General features: G+C 36.8%; 1 protein-coding gene across 1 annotated transcript in view; it reads left to right on the top strand.

Moving 5' to 3' along the window:
- Positions 1-18,178, top strand: part of sppl3 (signal peptide peptidase 3) — a 34,696-nt gene extending 16,518 nt beyond the window's left edge. Inside the window, exons 2-11 of the mRNA XM_024299488.1 lie at positions 3,954-4,031; positions 7,202-7,293; positions 7,421-7,540; positions 7,773-7,851; positions 9,565-9,677; positions 10,292-10,398; positions 11,374-11,537; positions 14,307-14,497; positions 14,678-14,787; positions 15,578-18,178. Coding sequence (XP_024155256.1) covers positions 3,954-4,031; positions 7,202-7,293; positions 7,421-7,540; positions 7,773-7,851; positions 9,565-9,677; positions 10,292-10,398; positions 11,374-11,537; positions 14,307-14,497; positions 14,678-14,787; positions 15,578-15,649 — 1,126 coding nt within the window. The 3' untranslated portion in view covers positions 15,650-18,178. The remainder of the gene's footprint in view (positions 1-3,953; positions 4,032-7,201; positions 7,294-7,420; positions 7,541-7,772; positions 7,852-9,564; positions 9,678-10,291; positions 10,399-11,373; positions 11,538-14,306; positions 14,498-14,677; positions 14,788-15,577) is intronic.
- Positions 18,179-24,281: the final 6,103 nt, after the last annotated feature.

The following is a 24,281-nucleotide window of genomic DNA, read 5'->3' as shown; positions in this document are numbered from 1 at the left end:
TTGGTTAGTGTAAGGAGAATTGCTTTTATTCAACCAAAACAAAGGCAACAAAGACTTTTATTTTCAAGGGTTGTGGGATTTTTGACAAATATTTGAGATGCTAATACCTTCAAACACATGTTGACCAATAATATCTAATACAAAAGAATATACATATATATAGTAGTATAATATCTAATCTTTGGCAAAGGAAAAGAGAGACCCTAAATGTAAGATTACTCCACTCCTTAACCCTTGTGCTCTCTTATGGGGTCCAGATGACCCCACTCCCAACGTCAACATACCTAGGATAGCACGAGGGGTAAAGCAGTTTTTTAGGAAACAAAACTTAAAGAAAAAGTAATGATTTGTGTAGTGATTTCGTCTAACTTGTTTGGAAATTAGCCTTAATTTCCTTGTTAAAATGTTTCTATCAGATTAAAGGCAGCTGATTCAGTAACTGGGCTGCCCTATCCTGTCAACAGGATGCTGTGAAAGAAATATTTTTATATACATTGTATGCTTTTTGTTATTGTAGCCCGTCTTCCTCAGTATCAGCTTTTTCAAAAACGTTGATATATATATTTTGCATTTAATATGTCCAGCAAACATTCAAAGCTTTAACCAACTGTTAGAAATGTACATCTGTCTTCAGGTTGAAGTCGTTTGTGAACCTAATTTGGTTAGCAGTTTCGGGCAAAAGAATTGCAGCTTCGTGAACCCTGGAGGTGAATTTGCATAAAATAAGTCGGCCCACAAGTAAAAAAAAAAAAAAATGATCAGCTGTTTGCTGTGGCCCTTTGTTTCTTTGTTTTAAGGGATACAGGGATACTGCAATTGAAGGAGCATTATCCATCTGTCCACAATTAGATTACAATCAACTTTACTGCCGCTGCACATATAAAATATTAAGTAAAGGCAATAAAATGCTGTAAACCAAAGGCGCTTCGGAAGTAATACGAAATGTTTACATAGGTACATGGCCATAAAAAATGGCATATTTATAAATTCTGCACCAGGATCTATATATAAAACAGCCCTGTTACAGTAGTTTGATGGTTTGAAATTCTCTGGAAATGAACAGGGCAAATATGAAAATACGAAGCATTTAAAAAATAAGATAAGAAACTTTTCCTGAACCTTCCGGTCTTCTGCTCCTCTAGCGCCGTCCAGAGAGCAGGAGACAAAAAGGCTGAGGGCTGCGTGAGAGAAGTTCTTCATGGTCAACTGCGCTCTCCTGAGACATCGCTTCCTGCAGATGTTCTCAACATAGGAAGTGTTGAGATGTTTTTGCAACCCTCTGTAGCGCTTTCCGCTCTGAAATGGCCATTTCCATACCAAACTGTGCCACTGCTGGTCAAAATGCTTTCAATTGTGCAGAGAATAGGAGTTGACGCTTATCAGTCTTTCAGAGTTGGTTTAAAAGGAGCTGAGAACTTCAACAAAGGACTGGAGTTGCAAGTTATGCAAACACCACAACCTCCCAGAAGACAAGCATGTAAACTAAAGCAACCCAGAAGGATGGATTATGTTGGATCACAGTTTGTAGTTTTCTGATCATTCTGGTTTAATCACGCTTGTTTGGAATTCTTAACAGTAACTCTATAAACAGAACTGACATGATAGTTCTTAGCACTTCAGCTGCACATGCTTACAATTAGTCTTGGCCTCCTTTTATATAAAATGTTATTTTTCTCTCACTGCTTTTGTGTGAAATAAGGGATTTCTTATTGAGTTTCTACTGGTTGAATCTAATTTTAGAAATCTGGTTTAGTTCCATACTTATCAGTTCTTAAGACAGCTGGTTCAGATAAAAATCTGGTTGTTAACATTTTTTCCCATGAAATACAAACCCAGAAGTTGACTGTTTACTAAGTGTTAACCCTGTTTTGATTAAGTAATGCTAAATACTGTAGTTTATGTTTTCCAAGTAGGGATTTTTGCTGCTTGAAACCAGACCAAAGTTTTAAAATGCCACAAAATAATAGAAACACTTGAAGCATTCTCTGAAACTGATAGCAATACCAAACTTGTGGTTATAGAGAGCTGCAGATGATTCATTTTACGATGCTGGTTACGTATTCTCATTCTAAGTATCCTGAGAGTTTTTATGTTTTATGATTAAAAAATTCCATGTGCACAATTTTCAAAATTAAAATACAGCAACATGTTAAAAGTTAAATGCCATCTCTTCCCGTTGTAGTGGTGTGTAGTTCTACACGACCAAAGTGTTTTACCTACTTTAGTAAAAGTTTCATCATCTTACATGCATCCTGTATATCTGATAAACTATATGTATATGGTATATTAAAAAAAAACTATTTTAAAAACTATATTAAAAACTACACCTTTATTTTTGTTAGATGCCAAAGTAATTTGATTACAACTAGTTTTCCTTTACACTGTATACAAAGACACTCGGGGAAACTCTGCTTAAATGTATTTAATTTTGCTGTCCACGTTCAGCTCATGTTTTTTTTTCTTTCCCAAGAAGCTTTTTTCTTTAAAATTACCATCTTCCTGTTCTCCACATGCACAGGAAGTCTGGGAACAAAAGAGATGCATTACTTTAAACAGCAAAAACAGCTGCAGATTACTTGTAGCATTTGTCCTAAGATGTTTGTCTTTTCGTTGTCCAGTAAAGTTTGGTGTAACATCAGGGGAGATTCTGGTTTGTTTTTCTGTGATTTAGTTTTTTTTTTTTTTATATATAGAACGAGCTGTTTTCAACACAATCTATCTATGAAAAGTACAAATGTCAAGAGGGAAGTTATTAATGTCCATCGTTTATTCAAAATTTTCAGACAGCACTAGAAATTATTAATTATTTTGGTCTGTTTATTAACGCCTTATATGATTATACAATGTTGTGTTTTAAAGTCTATGTTTCCTATAATGGATCAATACTTTTTCCTCATCTATTTTAAGTACATTCTTCATTTGCAATTCTTATTTGTTATAGATTTTTGGGGGGATTCTTAGAATTTCTATTTACGTAGTTGATGATGATCTCTGTTATCTCTGCAAAGCAGTAGTTTTAATTTTTATACTATATTTCAGCAAGTAAATGTTTAACATCATAACCATATCTGTATATTTGTTCATCTGTGATAAGGACACTGACTCTATAAACCAAATAAAAAAGAGATGACAAAAATAATTTAATAGTGAAAAAAATCAAATAAAATCATCAAATATGGTTACGAAAAAGTATTTTCTAGGCATCTAAATAAACACCTTACTTTTTTCCTAAAAGGCGATTTATTTTAATGTTTCCTGATGATTATTATGTAATTTGTACAAATCATTTCTTTAATATTGTTTTTTTTCAATGAAATTACAGGCTTATTTTTGGTACTTAATCTTTGATGTGATTTCTGAAATAATAAATCTGCACTACTTACATAATTAATATGTGCTTAATCTTGTTATATGATTTATTGTTAACAGATTTTCTATTACCTGATACTGTTAGTAAAGTCTAATAAACCAATCAGAAGTTTGGAGCTCAGACTGGGAAAACTGGGAACTAGGAACTGGGAAATTGTAATTTATGTAAAGAAAATAAAAAGTCAAGTAAAGCTAAGCAGGGGAGGCATTATAAAAGTTCGCTTCTTCCCACTCTTTCAAGCAATATATTGAACTAGTTTTGACCAACCTAATATGCAGTGACTTCATTGTGTCGTGTACTGTATGCAAGAGAGATAATGTGTCTATGTATGATTAAGACTAATAATATCCTTCCTTTGATTGTTTGAGGTAAACTATCTCCAAATCCAAAACCAGCAGAAAGTAGTCTCAGAGGTTGACCTATTTATGAAACCTTTCCCTCTTTAATTGTATTTTTTTTTCTTCTTTCTCTTTTACAAGTGCAAATCTAAATGGGATATACTTTGGGATTCCCAAGTTCAATGTCGTAGTTGTTTGTGCTTCGAAATGACAGTGTTGTTTTTATGTCTTTGTTTCATTTCTAGGGCATACTCCCTTGTCGACTCCAGCCAGGTGTCTACCTTCTTGATCTCCATCCTTCTCATCGTCTACGGCAGCTTTAGGTGAGTCATAATACCTAATCGGTAAATAAAAGCAACACTTCAGACAAAATAACCAGGTTTAAGGGACTCTCGCTGAGTCTCTTGTGCTTTAAAGTTGAAAATGGAAAAACTCGGGTGGCTTTAGCACCTGCAGTTGTTGACTTCCTTTGAGCAGCGAGCAGAGTAACCTTAACCAGTATTGTGCTCCAAAGAAATCCCATTTTCAATTGGTTTTACTCAGCTGTAGCTGCAATATGCCATTCCAAGCACAAACTAAATTTGCAATTCCTTGAAAGAAATTGCATGCGTTTGCTGCACCCTGGAAGCGCACTGCTGCTATTGTTCTTGCCGCTGCTGTTTGAGCAGCTAGTCATTGACATTTTTTTAACCATTGCTTCGGTTTTTAATCTATGCCAAATTAAGCTTTATGATAACAAATAAAAATGACAAGTTGGTAAAAATAAGTTTATTGAACAAATGAATGAAAAGTTTCACTTCTTGTTGGCATTATTAAAACGGCAAAAAAAAAAAAAAAAAAACTGGCAGACTTAACCCTGCCACCTGCAGGTAGTAAGGCAAATGTGTTAACCACTCTAACGTTCAAATGTTGAGGAGAGACATCTGCCTGAGCAGCTTACTTGTTGGAAGGGTTATTTTTTTTTAAAACGCTGAACAAGTTTCTCATGTTCACCTGAGACTGTCAATAGACTGTGCGACACATGCTTTCTAGACAGAGCTGTGACGTCACAGCAATGCTCCTTTTTTAGTGAATCAAATAAAAAAAAACTTGTTCTCATTCATCGTCGTGTTTTTAATGACTTATCCCGAGAGTTGGTTTGTCCTTCATCGCAAAATGATGATTTAATGGAAGCAGTGTCATTTCGAAACAATGTTGTTTCAAAATTCATAGAATTTCAATAATGTTTTGTGCAAATGTGTAATGAAAACGCAGCTACTGTCTATTAGGCAAGACACTGAACTCCACACCCTGTATGGCAGCACAGCCGCCATGTGTGAAGGCTTGTGTACATGGGTAAACAGGACTGTATAGCACCTTAGGCCTTAATTAAGGTAGAAGAGTGCTATATAATTATACACAATTTACCATTGAGGGCTTTGTTGAACAGACACTGATGCATATAGTCAGGTTTACAAAGTATTAGTTGCTCAGTGCTGTAATCAGGTGTCGGTGGTCTTTATGGCTACATGTAAAGAAGGTAAATAGCTTTGTAAAAATCATTGTATTTATTAGATACATCAAATTTTGCCTTTCTTGTTTGCACCAACAAAAACTGCAGAGCCTCCGGGGGAAAATCTGCACTTTGCAACAACAGGAATAACGGACTATTTTTGAAGGTTGAAAAGTCGAAGGTGTTACCCAATGCCCAGCTGACACGTGTTCACCGGGAAGATTTCTATGTTGAGCAAACCGTGTTTCAAGATAAACTATCTGATTTGCAGTTGTAAGAAATGTGTTTATATAAGAAAGTTATGTTTTGGTTCAGTACAAATAAACTTTGCAGGCTTACTAAATATGTTTTATTTACACATACTATTTATATAGTTGAAAAGTTTTGATATTGCAAATATACTGAAACTCAATTTGGAAAAAATTATTAACAGCATTAAAATGGGTGGTTGTAGTGTTCAACTCAGGATGTTTGAAAATACCATTTTGGTGCAACTTTAGAGAATTTGGACTAGACTTTCTACAAACACAACTTTTTGGTCCAATTCTTTAAAAATTTCAAGTATTCAAGGATTTATGGTGGAGAAAGTTTTTCTCTCCATGACTTACCGTTTAGGAAATATGTAAAATACTTTATAAGTGAGCTCATTTTTATAAATTTAAGGCAAAACATTCTAAAGTGAGCGTTCAGGCTATGTTCAGCATCAAAGTTCAACAACATTCATTTCCTATGGAGATATAATGTAAAATCTCTGTATAAATACATTTAATGTGTTATCTGGACATTAAAGAGATTCCTTGTAAAAAAAAAAAAAAAAATGGTTAGAGCAATCAAGATTAATCTTTGAGTTCTGGAAGATTATGTTTAGTAGTTGCAGCATTGTTAAAACTGATGTAAAGAGTGTGGACAACAAAAGTGTAAAATGCTTGTAGGAATTGCACACCAACTTCAGCCGGAACAAAATTCTTTAATTAATTAAATCCAGTTTCTGTTTTTGAAAAAAAAAAAAACACACTGGCATATAAATGAGCTTACTGCCTTAATTCCATGTCCTGTAAAGCTGTAATTTGAACAACTGGCTTCAAACGCAGTAATCCACTGTAGTGGAGTTGAGAAAAAAAGACCAGCAAATTGACTGACTTGTTCTCAGCTTCATTAAATCTTATAATTAACCACAGACAGAAAGTGTCCTTTAGCTCTTTTGTTGTCACAACTTAAAGAAAAAAAATCAAGTTCTGCATATTTTCTTTACTTCTTAATATATTCTGTGTATGGTGAACAACATGTGTTTTGTAGATGCATGTTTTTTTTAATGATTAAAAAAAAAAAATAAATAAAAGTACATGGCTAAAAATTTGACTCATTTTTCCATTTACAGCAACAGATTACTGATAACATTTTCATAACTGCAGGACATGAGGAGCTGTTTGATGAAAACATTTGAAATCAAGTAATTAACCTTGAATGTCAACAAAAATCTGAAAAAACAAACTTTTTAAAAATGTTTTTTATTTATTTGCCTTTCTAAAGGCAATTTTATTGAAATTCTTGCCCACATATAGCACTGTTTAATATTTTGTGGGCTTTTACTTGAATGAATCACAACAGAATAACTCTTAAATAGGAAAACAATTAAATTCATAATGTTATCCAGTTTCAGTAACTGACAGCCTTACAGCGTTAAAGGGTTTAAATAATACAAAGAGCATCAGTGAGTCACTCCAGAGGCATAAATGGATGAACTACCATTATTTCCTGATTGTAAAGATGCTTTTTTTTCTATTTATTTATTTAATTTGCATTTTTTTTTAACTTTACACAGCATGTGTGTTACGGGATATTCTAGTGTGGAAGAATTATAAATTGGATTAAATGTTTTAGTGTTTTTATCAATTTGATTATTGCTTATGAATGTGAACAGAATGTAAAAGGATCAATACATGACGCATATCAAAATGTATTTGGATCCATAATAACGGAACTCTTGTCACCTATCTGCAGGTCATTAAATATGGATTGTGAGAACCAGGAGAAAGATAAAGATGGCAACGCTACAACAACAGGGTCTTTTAATAACAGCAACACAAACAACAGTGAGTGCTTGAAACTTACTGACAAAATGTTTTAATTGGGTTTTTGATGTATCTTGTTCTCAACAGATTTTGAATCTTTCACTTAAGAGTATTTCAATATGTTTTTTTTTTCTTCTTTCTTTTTCAGGCATTCAAACTATAGACTCAACACAGGCCCTGTTTCTCCCAATAGGAGCCTCTGTATCTCTGCTAGTCATGTTCTTCTTCTTTGATTCTGTACAGGTGGTCTTCACCATTTGCACTGCAGGTACGTGCTGCTTTATAGCACAGCACAATGACACTTTTATTTACGGACTTATCGTTAGGCTTTCACATTTTCGTTTTGGTAGTTACACAATATGAAACGCCTCCTCGCAGCATTGATTACTGAGACGGAAAACCACTAGAAACTCCATTAACCAGACAGAACCGACTGCAGTAAACCGTCATGGCTGTATTAGTCTGTCAACTGTGGTTCTTTTCTTTTTTTCTTTTTTCAGTTCTTGCTACAATTGCATTTGCATTCCTGTTGTTGCCAATGTGCCAGTATCTGACCAGACCGTGCTCCCCACAGAACAAGTGAGTGCATCAAGTTGTATTCTTTGCAAAACTATTGTGCTACATCATAAAACACAAAGTGTGCAGAAACAGAACAAATAGAAATGAAAATCGATCCAGGAGCTGCCCTTGATATCAAAAAGTTTTTTTCACATTTCACCTGTTTTCTTTTTTAAACTAGTTGTATTTATTTGTAACATTAATCTTTATTGTTTGATTATTTGGAACAATCAACTGCTTTCTTCCTTGAAGAGTAGTGAAAGTCAACACTGTCAAATGTGGCTTCTACTTGATCTACTGAACTACTTATAGAGTTTGAATCCAGACAAACCTGAGTTCTTGCCTGCATGTAGTTTCTTGGTTTTTTCCACTGGTTTCTGTTTAATCATTTTTTTGTAGCACTGAGCAAAGTTGAACTAAGCAACATAACAGAGTAACATCAGTGGCCGTTTTACATGAAGATTTGTGTTAATCTGGCAACCTAAACACATTTTTAGGCATTCAGACTATAGACTCAACACAGGTCCAGTTGAGACCTGTAGACACAGGATATTGGCTGACAAGCTCAACAGCCAATTAGGACGCAGACGAGTGCATTGTTAAATTAAAATTTCCACGTGATATGAACAAAATGTAATTAAAAACAACAAAAAAAAAGCATACAAAATTAATGTGAAAAAATCTGGCTGCCTCATACTTTTATAGTGCATCTGATTGGTCAGTTAATGGCTTAGATAACTTGCAATAAAGAAAAAATGTCATTAAAAAAATGTTGGTTTAGCAAGAACACGTTATGAGAAGACACCAGACCAAGAATGGTTATTCTGACAAAAAGGAAGGCTGAGTAATAGCTGTTTATTTCTCAGTAAAAGTCTATGGGATTTCAGCTTCTTGGAGCCGGCGGGCACTTCCTGTTTGGGGGGTCACTCAGTCCAATTCTCTCATACTGTCAACTGTATTTGGAATACTGCCACAAGAAGCAGTAAAAGCTTTAATCTGACTTTTTACATACTAGATGTAACTTGATCTACTGAAGTTCCAAACATGTTTGACTCCAGACAAACCTGATTTCTTCTTAATATGTAGTTTTTTTTGTTTAGTTTTTTTCTTCAATGGTTTCTGTTTTGTTTTTTTGTTTTTTTTCCTAAGTAGTTACACAAAGCAACATACCAGAGCAGTGAAAGGTCTGGGCTCACCCTGCTTTTGTCTGTGAAGCGTGTCTATCATTGTGTCAGGTGTTACTTCCGCAACTATGAAGACTATATAATATATATAATATAAATAATTGTCAGGAGTGTCTTTGCATTTCTATTGAGAAGGCTAATGATGGAGGTCCAGTGGGTGTGACAAGTGATGGCTAAGGTGTGTGGGTGATTGAATGTTTTAGTGCTATCATCATACTTGTTGTTAGAGTTTAGATTTTCAAAATAAGTCCTCTGTGATCGACACTTTTCCCAAAGCAATATTGTGCAAAAATATACCTTAAGGTATGTTGGCCATTTTAAATAATTTGAAGCACATTAGGAACAGCAATGTTTTATTAGCATATTAGTCTCTACAATAATATCACTCATTTCAGGATTTATTAGCAGGATAAAGGCATATTCTCTTGGTAGTGTTGTTCTTAAAACACTGATTAAGGTTTACACACCTTTCAGTTATAAGCAGTTTGGGGTATATTTGTCTAAATTTTTCATATTGTATCATTTCTTTGTGTTTTTACGTTCTTTCCAGAATTTCCTTTGGTTGCTGTGGACGTTTCACACTGGCTGAGCTCTTGTCCTTCTCACTGTCCGTAATGTTGGTGCTCATCTGGGTGTTGACTGGACACTGGCTTCTCATGGACGGTAAGTAGCACCTACAAAAGTTCAGTGCATTTGTACAGAAAGCTTGTTTCGGCGTGCCTCTCCTTTATGAATCACCTCAGTTAAAAGCATCTGCAGAGTTCCTCCATGTAAAAGTTTCATTGAGAACAGATAGACCTGATGTTTTGTAAGCCAGCTGCTCAAAAAGCTGCTAGACACAACTCGATTGTCGTCATCTCCCTCGGGCAAAAGGGACCTTGGCACGCCGGAGAGCTACGCTGCTTTGTCTTCTCTGCGTTCTGCCAGAAGAATGAGTTGTGTTACTAAGCGTCTTCGTAAATCATCACTGGAATTCCGGCTGTCTGGTGTGACCAGCTCTTTTCATTTAAATTCTAATCTGTCATTATTGGTGACCCTTTTATCAGTTATGGCAAAAACAAAAGGCCCGGAAGAAAAGCCGGCGTTGTAAACTTAAATCTAGAACAACAGGTTTAAAGTTTGAAGGCTTCAATGTAACAAAAATGTATTTGAATTTGCATTAATTTGTATGTTTAATAATAGAAAAAATCACTTAATGATCTCTAGGGTCAATTGCCTTCCAATGTTTTAAGTTTCTTGTTAACACTGGTTTCCTTTATTTTTTTTTTTTTTTTCAGCTTTAGCCATGGGCTTATGTGTGGCCATGATAGCGTTTGTTCGGCTCCCCAGTCTTAAGGTGTCCTGCCTGCTGCTGTCAGGGCTGCTCATCTACGATGTGTTCTGGGTAAGACATAAACCAGTAAAACTCTGTAGCTCTCTATAGTTTATATGTAAACACTTCAAGAGAAGTAAGGAGTTTGTATGTATTTGGTCAGTCACAGCATTTTTTTTATATGTTATTCCTGAACATGGTCATGTGATATCATTGCAACCTCTTACAAGAGCTGAGAACGCTGCATATTTTGGACGTGATTGCTGTGGATTTCCAGCAAGCCTGAGCAATTAAAGGAAAAAGACCAGGAAACGTTTGCATTTCAACACAAAACAAACGTTTTACAGCCACGCCTCTAAAAGTAAAGGGTGCTCACTGATCCAGCCCAAACAGAATCGTAGATTATCATTCATTTAGGAAATGAAATGCTGGATTTGGAGGTTTTTTGTTTTGTTTTGTTTTCTCCTGGCACTGCCACGTTTGAGGCTCTAATCACCACTGAAGACACAAGGGATGATGTTCATAGTTGTGGTGCTTTTAAAGTCAACATCTATTCAGTGGGGATTTTATTATAAGGTACTGGGAATTGCTTGATTAAGTTCCTAGAAATGAAATTGAATTAAAAACCATGTAGTCACTCAGAGAATGTTGTGATTCAAGTAGTGATTCATTGTTGTTTTATTTATAAAATTGGCTGTGATTCTTCTCCCCAATTATTTCTTTGGTCTATTATGTTGGCTAGATATCAAACTTGATCACTCTTTTGTGTGGATGTTTTGCATGAGATGTTTGGTGGAGTTCTGCTATCCTTGAACAAACAAAAACAAGAAGAAACGCCTTTCACTAAGACCTGACTTAAAATTTTATTTTTTTTAGCATTGCATTGTTCTCCTCCCACGTGCATAATGCCAAAATATATTTAGTAGTTGTGGAGTTCCTCAGTCTTCTCAACCATTTAAACTAAACTTATGGTTGGAATCTAGAATATGTCATGAGAAACTTCTAGATTTTCAGTTTAAAGTTGACTCGTCTGTTCTCTTCTTTCAGGTGTTTTTCTCAGCATACATCTTCAACAGTAACGTCATGGTAAAAGTCGCCACTCAACCTGCTGAAAATCCAATAGACGTTCTTTCCAGGAAGCTGCACTTAGGCCCAGGGATGGGACGAGATGTACCACGCCTTTCCTTACCAGGAAAACTGGTCTTTCCCAGGTAATACTTTTATAACAGTGGTGCTTCAAGGCTTCGGAAACCTCCCTATGATTTACAAAGCTTCAGATGTAAGCAAAAGTTCTGAAGGTAATCCAGTTTAACAAACGAGACAACATTGTTTAAAGACATTTTTGTTTTACTTGGGGAAAAAAAGTACCCATTGTTGCAAATGTTTGCCAGTTTCATCATTATAGGTTATTTTTACAAAAGGCAATACTAAAGTTTCTTTGGGGCCTCCTTTACTGCAAAGGTTCTAAAAATAACCCACGATGGGTGAAATCCCACAAAGTAGGATTATAGATGTTTTACGGATTTAAAACACCCTCATTACACACTTTATACACTTTTCTCAGACAGGCATTTATATTTTGACACTTCTCTCTCCTTTAAACTCTAGTTCAAACCTTCATAGAAAATAAATCCAGTGAATTAAAACAAAGATCTCCTCACGATTGAAGATTTGTGTTAATGTGGTAAAATGAACTTAATCTGTAAAGGAAACACAGAAGAGATTGATTGACAAGATCAACAGCCAATCAGGATGCAGACCACAATTCATTGTTAAAACAAAAAAAACAATGAAAAAATTCTGAAAGGTGAACCAAAATATAGTGAGAGACCACTGAATATTTAATAACATGTATGAAAAATGGAAAAATATGTTGCAAGGAGGTTTTACCTTTTATTATATGTATTTAGACAGGATAAACTGCACACCTCAAAATGTGAAACTGTCACTTTTAGTTTTATTAGAGGATTTGAAAATGTTTTTTGCATAGCCACGGATTCTAACACTGGCAACATATTAAATAAAATATTTGTTGTGAAAGTTTTCATTCTAAAACTTCTTACTAAATACACCAATAGATGCTCTTCCACATCTAATGACCTGCTGTCTGTTGTTTAATTGGATTTCCTTTCTCTGTTTTAATAAGTAAATTTGATGTTTCATAGCTTGAAGCACCACTGTTATTAATATAAATTATAACTTTTATGAATCTTTCTTTCATGAGAAAGATCTGTGCGCTGCTTTACACTTTTGGCGCTTTGGTGCTGAGAACAGATTTGTCCCAGCATTTCTTCAGTCTCTTGGGGTGTAATGCACAAACAGGGTGAAGTCTCCACCTAAAAATGATTCCTTTCACTCTGGCAGCTGGTGGAAAAAAAAAATTGACTGCACTCACTAATATGTGCTAGTTTTTAATTAGATCTTCATCCGTGACACCCAATCTGTATGTGTTGCTATGGTAACAACATACCTGTCAGTGTGCTCCTGACAGCACGTTCCAGAGCTCGAGCTGTAGCTGCTCCAAGTCTGTATTTAAAGCTAACACTGATGGCCCATTTTATCATCTGTTACCCAGCTGGACACTTGTTAGATTCTGCACTGTTAAAATAGAGGCAGCAAAAAGTGTGATATCAATGCATCCGAGACTTAGGAAGCGGATATTTATGCTTATTAAATTAAATCTCCAACTTTTGCACTTGTTGCTATACAGACACAGCCAAAGGTTAGTTCTTTTTTGTCTCTTATTTTAATAGAAAACGATAATAGGATGTTAAAAGCAACCTTTAAATTAACAACTCACTTTGTTTCCACCACCTAACTGATTCTGACATTTTTGCAGAGGACCCTGTCACGTCTTAATTGTCTTGTATTTAGTTCTATCTAGCAGTTTCTTTGGATTTTCTGTGGAAGATGTTAAAATCTGAACTTTTTCAGCTGTTAAAGGCTCACTCCGATCATCTTTTGATCTATTTTAAAAGAAAGTGTTTTTTTTAATTATGATAATGCCATTTTAAGCAAAAAGATAACGGTGGTGTTTTCTTGAAATTAGATTATGCAAAGAAACTGTAGTTTATTAGAAATTTGCCTCTGAGTTGTAGGTGGAGTAAGAGTAGCCCCGCCCCCCTTCCCGTTATGAAGCAGAGCAGGGAGCTTTAACCCGCCTTGCATATTTTCCACGTCACAAATATTTTTCCAACGGAAAATATTTTCATCTGTTCCCGATTCACAATGATTTGAGAAAAGAAATACTCAGGAATGCAGTTTTCCGGTTAATTTTCTTTGTATCTGTCCCCCATCGTTCGATAAATGCTACAAGAACATGTTAACATTTTCATTCATTTTCAAAAATATTCACTATTTTTTTTTAAATATCCTTTACTGTCTTTCCCCAAAGCCCCCACTACACCAATGTCCTCCATTAGAAGCCAATAAAATAGTAAGCCTAATCATTGTTTGTCTCCAGCTTCAGCCAAACCTTTTAAATGTGTGTGGTTAGTTTATCTAGGGTCTAATTAAATGAAGCTTGTCTGATTTAGACAACATAAAAAATACAGGTTGGTGCTGCGTTTACTCCTGGATGTGTGGGACCCAAACTGGCCGAGGCCTTCGCCACATACTCCATGTTCCTGCTTTAGCTCCCCAGTCATGACAGGAGCCGTTATACGCTGAAGAAGAAGAAGAAGAGCTGGTAAGAACAGAGAAAGCCCACAAGGGAGCTCGTGCATCTTATCTGTAGAAGGTAAAGTGCAGAACATCTTAATTCATGGCTCAGCATTGCACAAATCTTCCTTATAGTTATTTTGATGAGCAAAAGTAGAACAAAAACGTCAGACAAACTTGTGTCAGCTCATTTCTCCCTTGACTCATTTGTGTGTGGATAAGAACAGAAAATGGAGCAAACAGCTCGATCGCAAACGTCACAACAGCAGCGAACGACGTCACGGCCTTCTGCTGTCTAACCTTCTTTCTGCTCTGTGTAGTTCTACAGGAAGTCACTTCTCAATGTTGGGAATCGGAGACATCGTAATGCCGGGGCTGCTGTTATGCTTCGTCCTGCGTTATGACAACTACAAGAAACAAGCAAATGGTGAAGTACCGGGGCCGGGTAACATGTCCGGACGCATGCAGCGCGTCTCCTATTTCCACTGTACCCTCATCGGATACTTTGTTGGTAAGCGATTGATCAATACATGCAAAAGGTCACAGAGTTATTATCTTAATCATGAGGTGTTTTTTCTGAAGGTCAATGATTGAAAAATAGGTTTAGATTTCTTTAATCTTTTCCAAACAATCCTTTTTTGTGACCTTTTTAACACACTTTTTAAAATTTTTTTATGCATTTTCCCTTCAGGACTCCTGACTGCCACTGTGGCTTCTCGGATCCATCGTGCAGCTCAGCCTGCTCTACTCTACCTGGTTCCCTTCACCCTGCTGCCTCTGCTCACCATGGCCTACCTGAAGGTATCGGAACATTTACAAAAGTCTACAAACACGTACACTGTATATTGGATCCAGGTTCTCCCCCATTTTTATTTTATTGACTTTCTTTCATCATTTAATGCTCAAACAGAGGACTTCTGTGAAGTAGCTTGAACAATCAAGCCAAATAGTTGACAATTAACTAGTAAAAATAGGTGATAATTTGTCAAAGTTTGATGACTGTAGCTTGAATATGTTCTGAACTATTGGACATTTTTGATCATTTGTGATTCAAATGTCCATAAAAATGCTTAAATTAATAACCATATTCATGAATATGATGATCAGAATTCATAAGTAACTCATATCAATGTAAAAATTTATTAGTTTTGGTTACTTGGGATTACGGATTTTTTTTTTTATGATTACCTTTTCCCATAGCTTTTAGACGGTCCCTTGGCATCCATTTAAATCTCATGATTTGTTTTTTCTTTTTAAATAATTTTGTTGTTCTTTGTGTTAAACTTGTCTGTTTAAAACATTTATTTATAGTTTTTGATCCTAGAAGTTTGAATTTCTCACTGTTTTTATTAGCCTCCTGCTCAAACTAGTGGTCCATTCCTCTGCGCTTCATGACAATAAAATGTTATGATCTGTTTGTCTTCTGGGATATTTGTCTGAAATGATAATCTTGAGATATATAGAAAATAATGATAAAATAAATATCTGATTCCTTATCAGGAGAAAACATCCGATAGTTTAAAACTATGCGATCAGCTTAGATACTATATATTGAAAAATGTATTTCTTAACTTGGATTTGATGTTAACAGGGGGATTTGCGGCGCATGTGGTCAGAGCCTTTCCACGCAAAGACCAGCAGCTCTCGCTTCCTGGAGGTATGATGCACCTGGAGATGAACAACCAGCGCGGAGAAGACTGCTGATCTTTTCCCTTCACCATAGGGAAGGAGACAGGGCGCACTCAGTGAGGCCATGTCGTCATCACTTGTTCATGCTTTCCACTAAACTTCTGTGAACCCCCCCCCCATTCCCTCCCCCCCAGAAGGACACCGGTGTGAGGATCACAATGACCCCCAACACGGCTCATCTTCGGTTCCTACATCCTCACAGTTTTCATTTCCACGCCCCTTTTTTTTCTGTTTGTTTTCTGGTCATTAGAGCACATCCTGTCTGTGCCGTTTTTGATCTGGTCCCCACCCTCTTCTTTTTCTGAAAATGGTCTTGTTTATCACCCCCCCCCACCCCCGTCATGGTCGGTGCCATTCATCAGGCCTCCTCTTTTATTTTTTTGGTTCTCCTCTTTTCCAAAACTAAGCTCAAAGACTAGGCCTCCTCTCTCTTTGTGGACTTACGGTTGTGAGACATGCCGGTTGGGGGGGGTGAGGCTTTATACATATTTTTTTAAGAGTTGTTGTGGTCCTTATTCTTAAAATTGTCGAACCGAATGAAGACGACGTGTTGTGTTGCAGCGGCACGGCAGAAGTGTCCCCAAAGCGGAGCGGCACACAGGAGAGGAGCGCCCCTCCTCGTCCACCGTCCTCCTTTCTTCTTCAGTTTCATCTCCTCCCTGCGTGCCCCCCATCCTCCTTCTCTGTTCATCTGCTGTCCTCACCCCCCCTCTTTCCTCCCCTTTACAGAAAAAAAACTATGTATTTTATTTAGAAAAGTTTTATTCTTGGCATATACAGAAATGATGCATTATAAATGGTTAAACCCCCCCTTTCAGAAAAAAAGACGGGTCGCGGGGTTAGATTCTATTTGTATATATGTGTACACATGTATTTGCGGTATCTTGAGTTTGTATTTGTGTTAGGAAGCATGTTGAAGCGGGTGGGAAACTGACGCCAGCCATCAGCTGGACTTTGGTGAAATGACTGCCAGTCATGTTAAGTCGACCAGCGAGTGTCCATCATTCACAGACGTCTGTCTACTCATGCAACAGAAATATGACCAATGTTGTTGTTTGTTTTTCTTCGTTTGTTTTAATAGGAGGGAGGTTTATTGATGGTAAATGACAGTTTCCTGCTCTTGTGTACAAATGTGTGAGTGTGAGCGCGAGCGGTTTTTAACTCTGTTTTTCCTTTGAATCGTGTCCATGTCGGAAGCGGTGACGGCGGTCGGGTTTCATCTGCTGCACGAGCCCAATAGAAATGCTTTGCGTCTGCCTTTAAAAAAAAGCTAACATGAGCGTTTTTTCTTTCTTTAATTGGTTTTCTGCAGGAGGCAAAAACACAAGCAGTATTTATTATTTCCCTAGTGTTGATTTAACGGGATCAGTCTGTTTTGCTTTGATACTTCCTGATAAAACAGTTGCTCACACCTTAAGTTCAAGCTCAACTTTGGCCACGAGAAACACTAAACGGCTAAAATAATTGAGGTTTTCCGGGGGATAGAAATCTGCTTCACAACATTTCAGATCATCAAACCATATCTCGATTTTATAAATGTCAGTGTTTCACCGGGGCTGATGACATTTGTGTAAATTGCGGGTTGTGTGGATTCCGGCTCCACTTTAGTTTCTGTTTGGCTCGTGTCTGTCTGGACCTCTGGAGGGGGAATCCGTCTTGCCATTTCAAACCCTGAAATTTGAGAGTGCAGAAGCGGATGTTTTTACTGTTACATTTGGTATCCAGCAGTGAGTGCACAGCAGAACACAGTGCAGTTGCTTGCCTTTTTTGTTTTCTTTTAATTTTGTTTCTTTTTGCTATGTGGCCATGCATGATAAATGTACAGTGTATGATTTCATAGGTTGCATTAACAGGGCTGCTGCAGTTCTGAGCTCTGCTGGCCAGCGCAGACACACTGGATCTGTGAGCTCGCGCCGGTGGGACGACGCTCACAGGGTCAGAAAGACTGCAGTTGGCGTCGACTTCACAGATGGACAAAAGGCTGATCTTGGAGAGCGGTCAGGTTTGGGACCTCCAACATCAGAACTGTCAACTAATCTGACGTGGAACCACAAGCGCCCTTCACCTCTTCATGGACATGGCGAGAACTTGTAAAGCTGTATGCATATAATATTTTATAACATAAAATAACATATTATATGCATATAATATGTTTGTGTGTATATACATATATAAATAACAGGTGATGATCACATTGATGAAGTTTTTTTATAGAAAATTGTTTTATTTTTAGCCCCTCGTTTGTATTTTTGTTTTCTCTTACTTTCTTTTTTTCCCTCTTCCCCTCCACCCGCAGAGCCCTTCAGCTCTGTCGGTGCGTTGATATTATGGCTGAATGGATTCTGTATAGAGAAATGGTGAATAAATAAATTAAGAACTGTGTAGTGAAACATGGATCCTGACGCGCTTGATCTAAACCAGACTTTTAACCCTTCTTTCTTCATCAGTTCCTCCTCCTCCTCATTCGGGATTCTGCTGTAAATAAACATGACTCTAACTGTAATGAGTGTCTCTTCATTCAAGCTTTTCTTGTTGCTGGTTCCATTTGTTAGAAACCATTCAGAAGACTTTGTTGAAAAAAAAATGTCTAAGACCAAATAAGGGATTCTACTGTCCATTAGCTTATTTACATTAAATGTTCTTTTATTTGTGTTCAAGCTTCAATTACTTAAAACTTATACAGAATTTGAGCCCTAAAAACTAATGTGTATTTTCACAGATTTTTAATTAAATACATTTTTTCTCCAGGAAAAGTGTTATTTTACAAATTATATTTTTACTCTAATTTTCTATAGGAAATTGCCAGTTTAACAATAATTTAATTGTTTTTATTGGAAATGATCGATTCCACAATGGAGGAATTCTATTGTACTGTATGTTCAGGTTTCCTGTGGGGTCTTAAAAAGTCTTAAACCTAGAACACTTGAGCTTAAAAAAAAAAAATTACACCAACACTTTTGCTGGGTATTTTTTACTTAAAATAATAAACCCAATAAAAAGTATTTGCCATAAAAAATAGATCAGAATATAACAACATATGATAAATGAAAGTAGTTTACTTTGATTTTCAACTGTGGTTTATGTAACAAAATGGAAATTAAAAACATAGGAAGATCCAAAAAACATGCTGAAAAATTAGGAATTTGGCAAGAAAAAATCCTTAAAAAAATAATTATACTGGAGTCTTTGCTTCCGGTCCACCCACTTCTGGGACATGTGAGACTTAATTACCTGGCCATGGCGCTGTAGGGTTTAAAACATTGAATTTATGAATTTAAAATAATACCTTAAAAATTCTTGAATTTGGATATCTGAGATTTAAAAATGGTGCTGCTTAAAACTTCTCCGTTTCACATTTCATGTAATTTTTTTTTGTTTCAACCAAGATTAATTTGTTTAAATAATGTAAATGAACATTGACAAAACCAGTTGTTATGGACTGAAACACTGAATACCCACTGCTGTTTTGATTTTAAAAAAAGAACTCAAAAGCATCATGGCTACAAACAAGATAAGAAGCCACCATTTTGGTCATAAAATTAGGAATAAATTGTTAAAATGGGAGCTAGACTAAGAAATTAGCCTTAATTTTCGTCATGCATGGCCTTAAAAAGTCTTAATTTTAACTTGAAGGTAAAGTGAAAATGAAATGTAAAATATCAACATTTTTTACAGCATAGACAAAAATATCGGTAAATAATAGTGCAGCGATTTTTATGATCAGCAATAAACCATTATTTGCTTCTGTAGTAAGACTGTTGACTCATATAGTCTTACAGTCTGCTTTAAGGAGCTCCTTGGCGCCTCCCCAGTCTGATTTAGTGGATGAGAAGTGTTTTCCCATCATCCTCCTCTCTCCCACCTCCTTGAGATCAGGGGGGCTTCAAAGCCTCGTGTGGCTCTTTAGTTTAAAAAAAAAAATGCTAATGATTTAATACACAATGGATTTGGTTAACTTGTTTCTTCTGCTAAGACAGCGTCTAATTCATGTCCAGAGGCAACATTCTTATTAAAGTATATTATTGCACATGTATAATTTATATTTTTTTCTACTCTAATGGTGTCATGTTTAAATATGATGGTAAAAAAAACAAAAAGATGAAGGTGAACCAAAGTCACCATTTAGAAAATATAATTTCTTCCATTTTTCAATCTGAAGAAATAGAATGTTTTTGGCATTTTATTTTGAAAAGAACTTGCTGTCAGAAAGAAATAAAATAAATTGAAATAGAAATAATGGAAAAATGTATATGTAAATATTTAAAAGCTGCATAGACATGATTTTTTTTAGCATTAAAGGTTGCAGACCCTTATAGTGGATGCATCTGATGCTTCAACATCACATTTTAAGTTATTTTACAGCAGTAAATAATTCTGCTATCAAAGCCCTATTAACAAAGAGAGCTTGGGCCTTAAAAAAATTATTTTAAGCGGTTGTGCTCACACTATCATTCCTCTGCACTCCCAGATTCTGGAGGTAATCGCAGATAAACATCATCCTCAGTACGGAAAAGAAAGGAGGATAAAATCAACCCTCGACTGGTCAAATGGTCACACTTTTCTCTGTATTTTTCTACATCAATGATCTCAAGTTGGTCTTTTGAATGAGGGAAATGCCTCCACCAAAAGATGTTGGTGCAGCAAACAGGATTCTCCACACCTCAGTGCTGGCAGGGGGAGGAGACATTCCTGAGGTGTCCGCCGTCTTCAGGGGTCGCCTACCTCACAGCTTGTCTTTAACATCCCCCCTTATGTAGAACTTAAGGATCCGATTGGAAGCGGACTGACAGCACATCCTCCGCTTCTGATGCTCATCACTCAAACATGTTCCAAAATAACAATTTTATTTGTTGCCAGAATTTTTTTTTTTTTTATCAAAGTTGAGTTGTATTTTTTTATTTGCTGAGTCCAGACACCACAAGTTTTGCCCTTTATTTGTTTTTTGCATCTTTTTGTCTCTTCTAAGCTTCATCTGACTTGTTTTTGTAACCAGATGCTCTATCAAAATAAAATATTTACTTCATTTTGAAATAACTAAAATTAGACTTTTCGTCTGTTATTCTGTGATAAAACAGAATTACAACTAACTGTTTGCAAAGACATAATTCTATTTTGTATCCATAAAACACGTTGATTTTTGAGCTAATGTTTGCTTAGAATTTTTTTTAAGTTTTAGTGTTTATTTTTTTCTTTTACTGCAAAAGAAACTTGATTAAAATCAAAACTGTAAGACTCAAGTCGTCCAGCAGATGGCAGCAGAGGACAGGAATCATCCAACTTCTTTATGACAAATATATATTTGTTTAAATAAATCTCTGGCTAGTATACTATTAGCTAACTGTTTAGCTACTTTATAGTTAAAGGGCTCCTGTTGATCGGAACCAAATTGTCCAAAAAAACTAAAAACAAATGACCAAAGCTTGTTTTTACATGGGGGGGTTTTAGGGGGTAAAATGAGTCAATCCGTTCAAACAGCGGGTAATTAAACTGAAAGACGCCCTCGTCAAAGTCTGGTAATTGGTTCCTGCAGGCCTGTTGGGAGAGTTCTCATGAGGCTCGGCGGGAAAATGGCTGCCTCCATGACAAAAAAAACCCCAAAGATGCTGAGTCAAGAGTTTGGAGAGGGGCTGCGGCAGAGCGGGAATTACATCCCTGAATGTGGAGGTCTTTTCTCTAGGGGGGTGCATCTGTTGTCAATATGAACAGCGACAATGGGAAATGACTGAAACACAATGGCACCATCTGAACCAGCAGCTTCTGAGGGTCACATTTGTGCTTTTTTGACTCAAATCCACCTGAGTTTGGTTTGACGAAAAATCCTCTCAATTCTTTTCATCTCCGAACCCAATTGACTGACTGGCACATTTGATGGATGAATGGGTAGATGTATGGAGGGGTGGATGAAGAGGCTGTGGTGGGGGGATGAGGACACAGGGGCGGTTGGGGGAAGGTTGGAGAAGGTCGGCGAGGTCAGGGCAGGCGAGGTCCACCCCTCTGCATGCATTGGCCAGAAAGGCGGATGATTCGGGTTGAGCTTTGAAGCTCTGAAGTGGACAGAATTCCACCATGGACATGGGGATTGTAGCATGTCATTTGTAAGACATTTTGGCGCGGTGGTCCTAAAAAGCCAAAGCTGGGGTCTTGTCTGGAATGCAGGTTTGGTATCCAGAAGAGCTTGTGCCCAACCGATACTTTGATTTTAGGCAGGCAGGTGAGAGGACAGACCATAGCGGAGTTCGTTCACAAATGAAGATGCTCAAGTTGTTCATTTTGAAAGCTCTAGTACTAAAACTAGGAAAATTTGTATTTTTTTACTGTAAAACCATTTAAGCGCCTTTACTGTGACTTTATTTCTATTTCATTCTCCAACACTCACAATAAATTTCAGTAGCACATGAAGTCAGCCAATGCAGGTAATTTAAAAAGTGCTGGTATTTATTAGCGGTGGCCTCTGCTCATTTTAATAGCTGAGAGCTTCCTCCCCCCTTTTTCTTCTTCTTCTTCTTCTTCTCTTCCATCCAGCCAGGCATTCCTTGCTTGTTTAAATAAGGCCTGCCTGCCTGGGCGAGGGTGGATTCCCCTCTGGCCCTTTGCCCTTTGACCCAATGTGCATTCCGTATGTAAAGTGAGGAATTCCTCTGAAGTTCAGTTAATAGGGTTGTTTTCTTTTTTCTTTTTTTTCTTCTTCATCCTTTGGACTCGTGTGCTAGTGGTGAAAGAAAAAAGCAAAGTTGACGTAGTCAGAGCTGTGAGTTATGGCGTCGCTGCGTCTTTGGTGGTTAGGAATCAATGACTCTCACCGGAAGATTTTGAGCTTCAATACATTTTTGCAGCGATCCGCGTTCGGGGGGGTTGGATGATGAGTGGAGGATTTAATGGAAGGTGTTGCTGGGAGGAAGTGCAGGTTTGGAGGAAGCGAGGCTTGTTTGGCTCTTCGTTTGGTTGTCGCTGGTGGTGCAGCGTGGTGAGAAGGTTTGATCTAAGGAAGCGTGTGAGGAAAATTTGGAAAAAGTTTGAAGATTTAAAACTGAATTTAAAGAAAATAAGAATATTGTTTATGTGAACACCAAAAATTTCAGTGACTTTGGAAGCAGGCAGACTCAATAACAACACTTTATTTTGAAGGGCAGTAAAGGAAGTGTAAATAAAAGTTAAAAACTGTCTAATGAACGTGCTTTTAATTTGAAAAGAATAAAAAATAAGGAAAATATTTAAAGCAAATTTGAATTTTCATACAAAAAAACTCTTAATTTCTATAGAAACTGCCTCTTCTATCCCATTTATATCTTTCTGCTTAAAATCTAATTTTATTATCTATTAAACAACACAAGATTTTGAAAAGTGAAGTGATTTTAATCACATATTTTCACCATTTTTTATATAGAGGTATATAAGTTTGCTTCTCCCACTCCTTTTCAAGCATTCAATATTGACTTTAGTTAATAATAAATATATTTAATGAATCAAATGTGACATAAGTGTGTCTTTGTTTTTGTTTGTTTGTTTTCTAACTAATGCATTTCATTATTTCTGTAAAGAGTTTGAAAAATCCGTGTTTTGTCCACAATCTATGCCTGAAATAAACCAGATCAATCATTTTATTTAGAATAAACCGTTTTTTTTTAACTATATCGTAGTTTATTGCAACTAAACTGTGAGAAATGTTATCAGTTTATTCATATTTATCTGTCAATCCAATTTGATAAAAAGGGTGTATGTTTTGTTAACTAAATTGCTTGTTAAATAACTTTATCCTGGATGAAAAAGCAAAGTGTTTTAGCTGAAATCCACATTTTTTATTTAATGAACTATCGAGTTTTTATCAAGTTGGTGGAAAACAAAGAGGTCTCCAAACAGAACCCTGCAGTTAAAGATAAGGAGGAACAGAGTTGTGTTGTTGAGTAACTTATTGTTTGGCACATCCTGCCCTATGAACCTTCGGGTCATCAGATAGCGCTCCATCGATGCTCCTTATCGTCGCTCAGGTGAGCTGACGGGGGCGAACGCTGGGCGGCGGGGAGGAGATGTGGAACCTCTGCTGTTGTGCCTCAGGATGCCTGTGTACTGTTGGAGAAGCTGTAAAAAGCAGTGCCACCCACACAGCTGGAATGTCATGCATGCAGTCCATAGAGTCTGTTTCAAGAGGGAGGCAGAAGGGGGAGGTGAGGTGAGAAGCCCTGTTTAAAAGAGGCTGGGGAGCACGGTTCTCAAGGTGGGGTCTACTGCTACTAAAACGACAAGGAAGAAAGAGAAACTTTCCTCCCTCCAAAAGTTTCTCCATTAACTTTTTTTTTGGTGGGAAATTATCAATGACGATCCATCAGGGTTGTTTGGTCTTCAGCCGGCGAGAGGAAATGTGGAGGGAGACGTGAGATGGAGGAGGGTTTGGGGGGTTGGGGAGAGGTTAAAGGGCAGAGGAAGAAAGGAGGTACATTTTCGGAGGATGGGAGGCTGGGGGGAAAGAGGGAACAATAACTCCCATGTTTAAAAGGGTTTTTCTCAGCCCCCATGACACCTCACACAGGCAGCAGTTTGGAGTGAGGCCTTTCAGAAGGGAGTGGTACTTTGTGGCTTTTCCCCCTCAGGCTCAGGAGAAACATTTTTGC

This window comes from Oryzias melastigma, linkage group LG12 (assembly GCF_002922805.2).
Source record: "Oryzias melastigma strain HK-1 linkage group LG12, ASM292280v2, whole genome shotgun sequence".
NCBI lineage: Eukaryota > Metazoa > Chordata > Actinopteri > Beloniformes > Adrianichthyidae > Oryzias > Oryzias melastigma.
Note: the sequence above shows the minus strand (reverse complement) of the source record. Positions and strands in the feature narration are given on the sequence as shown.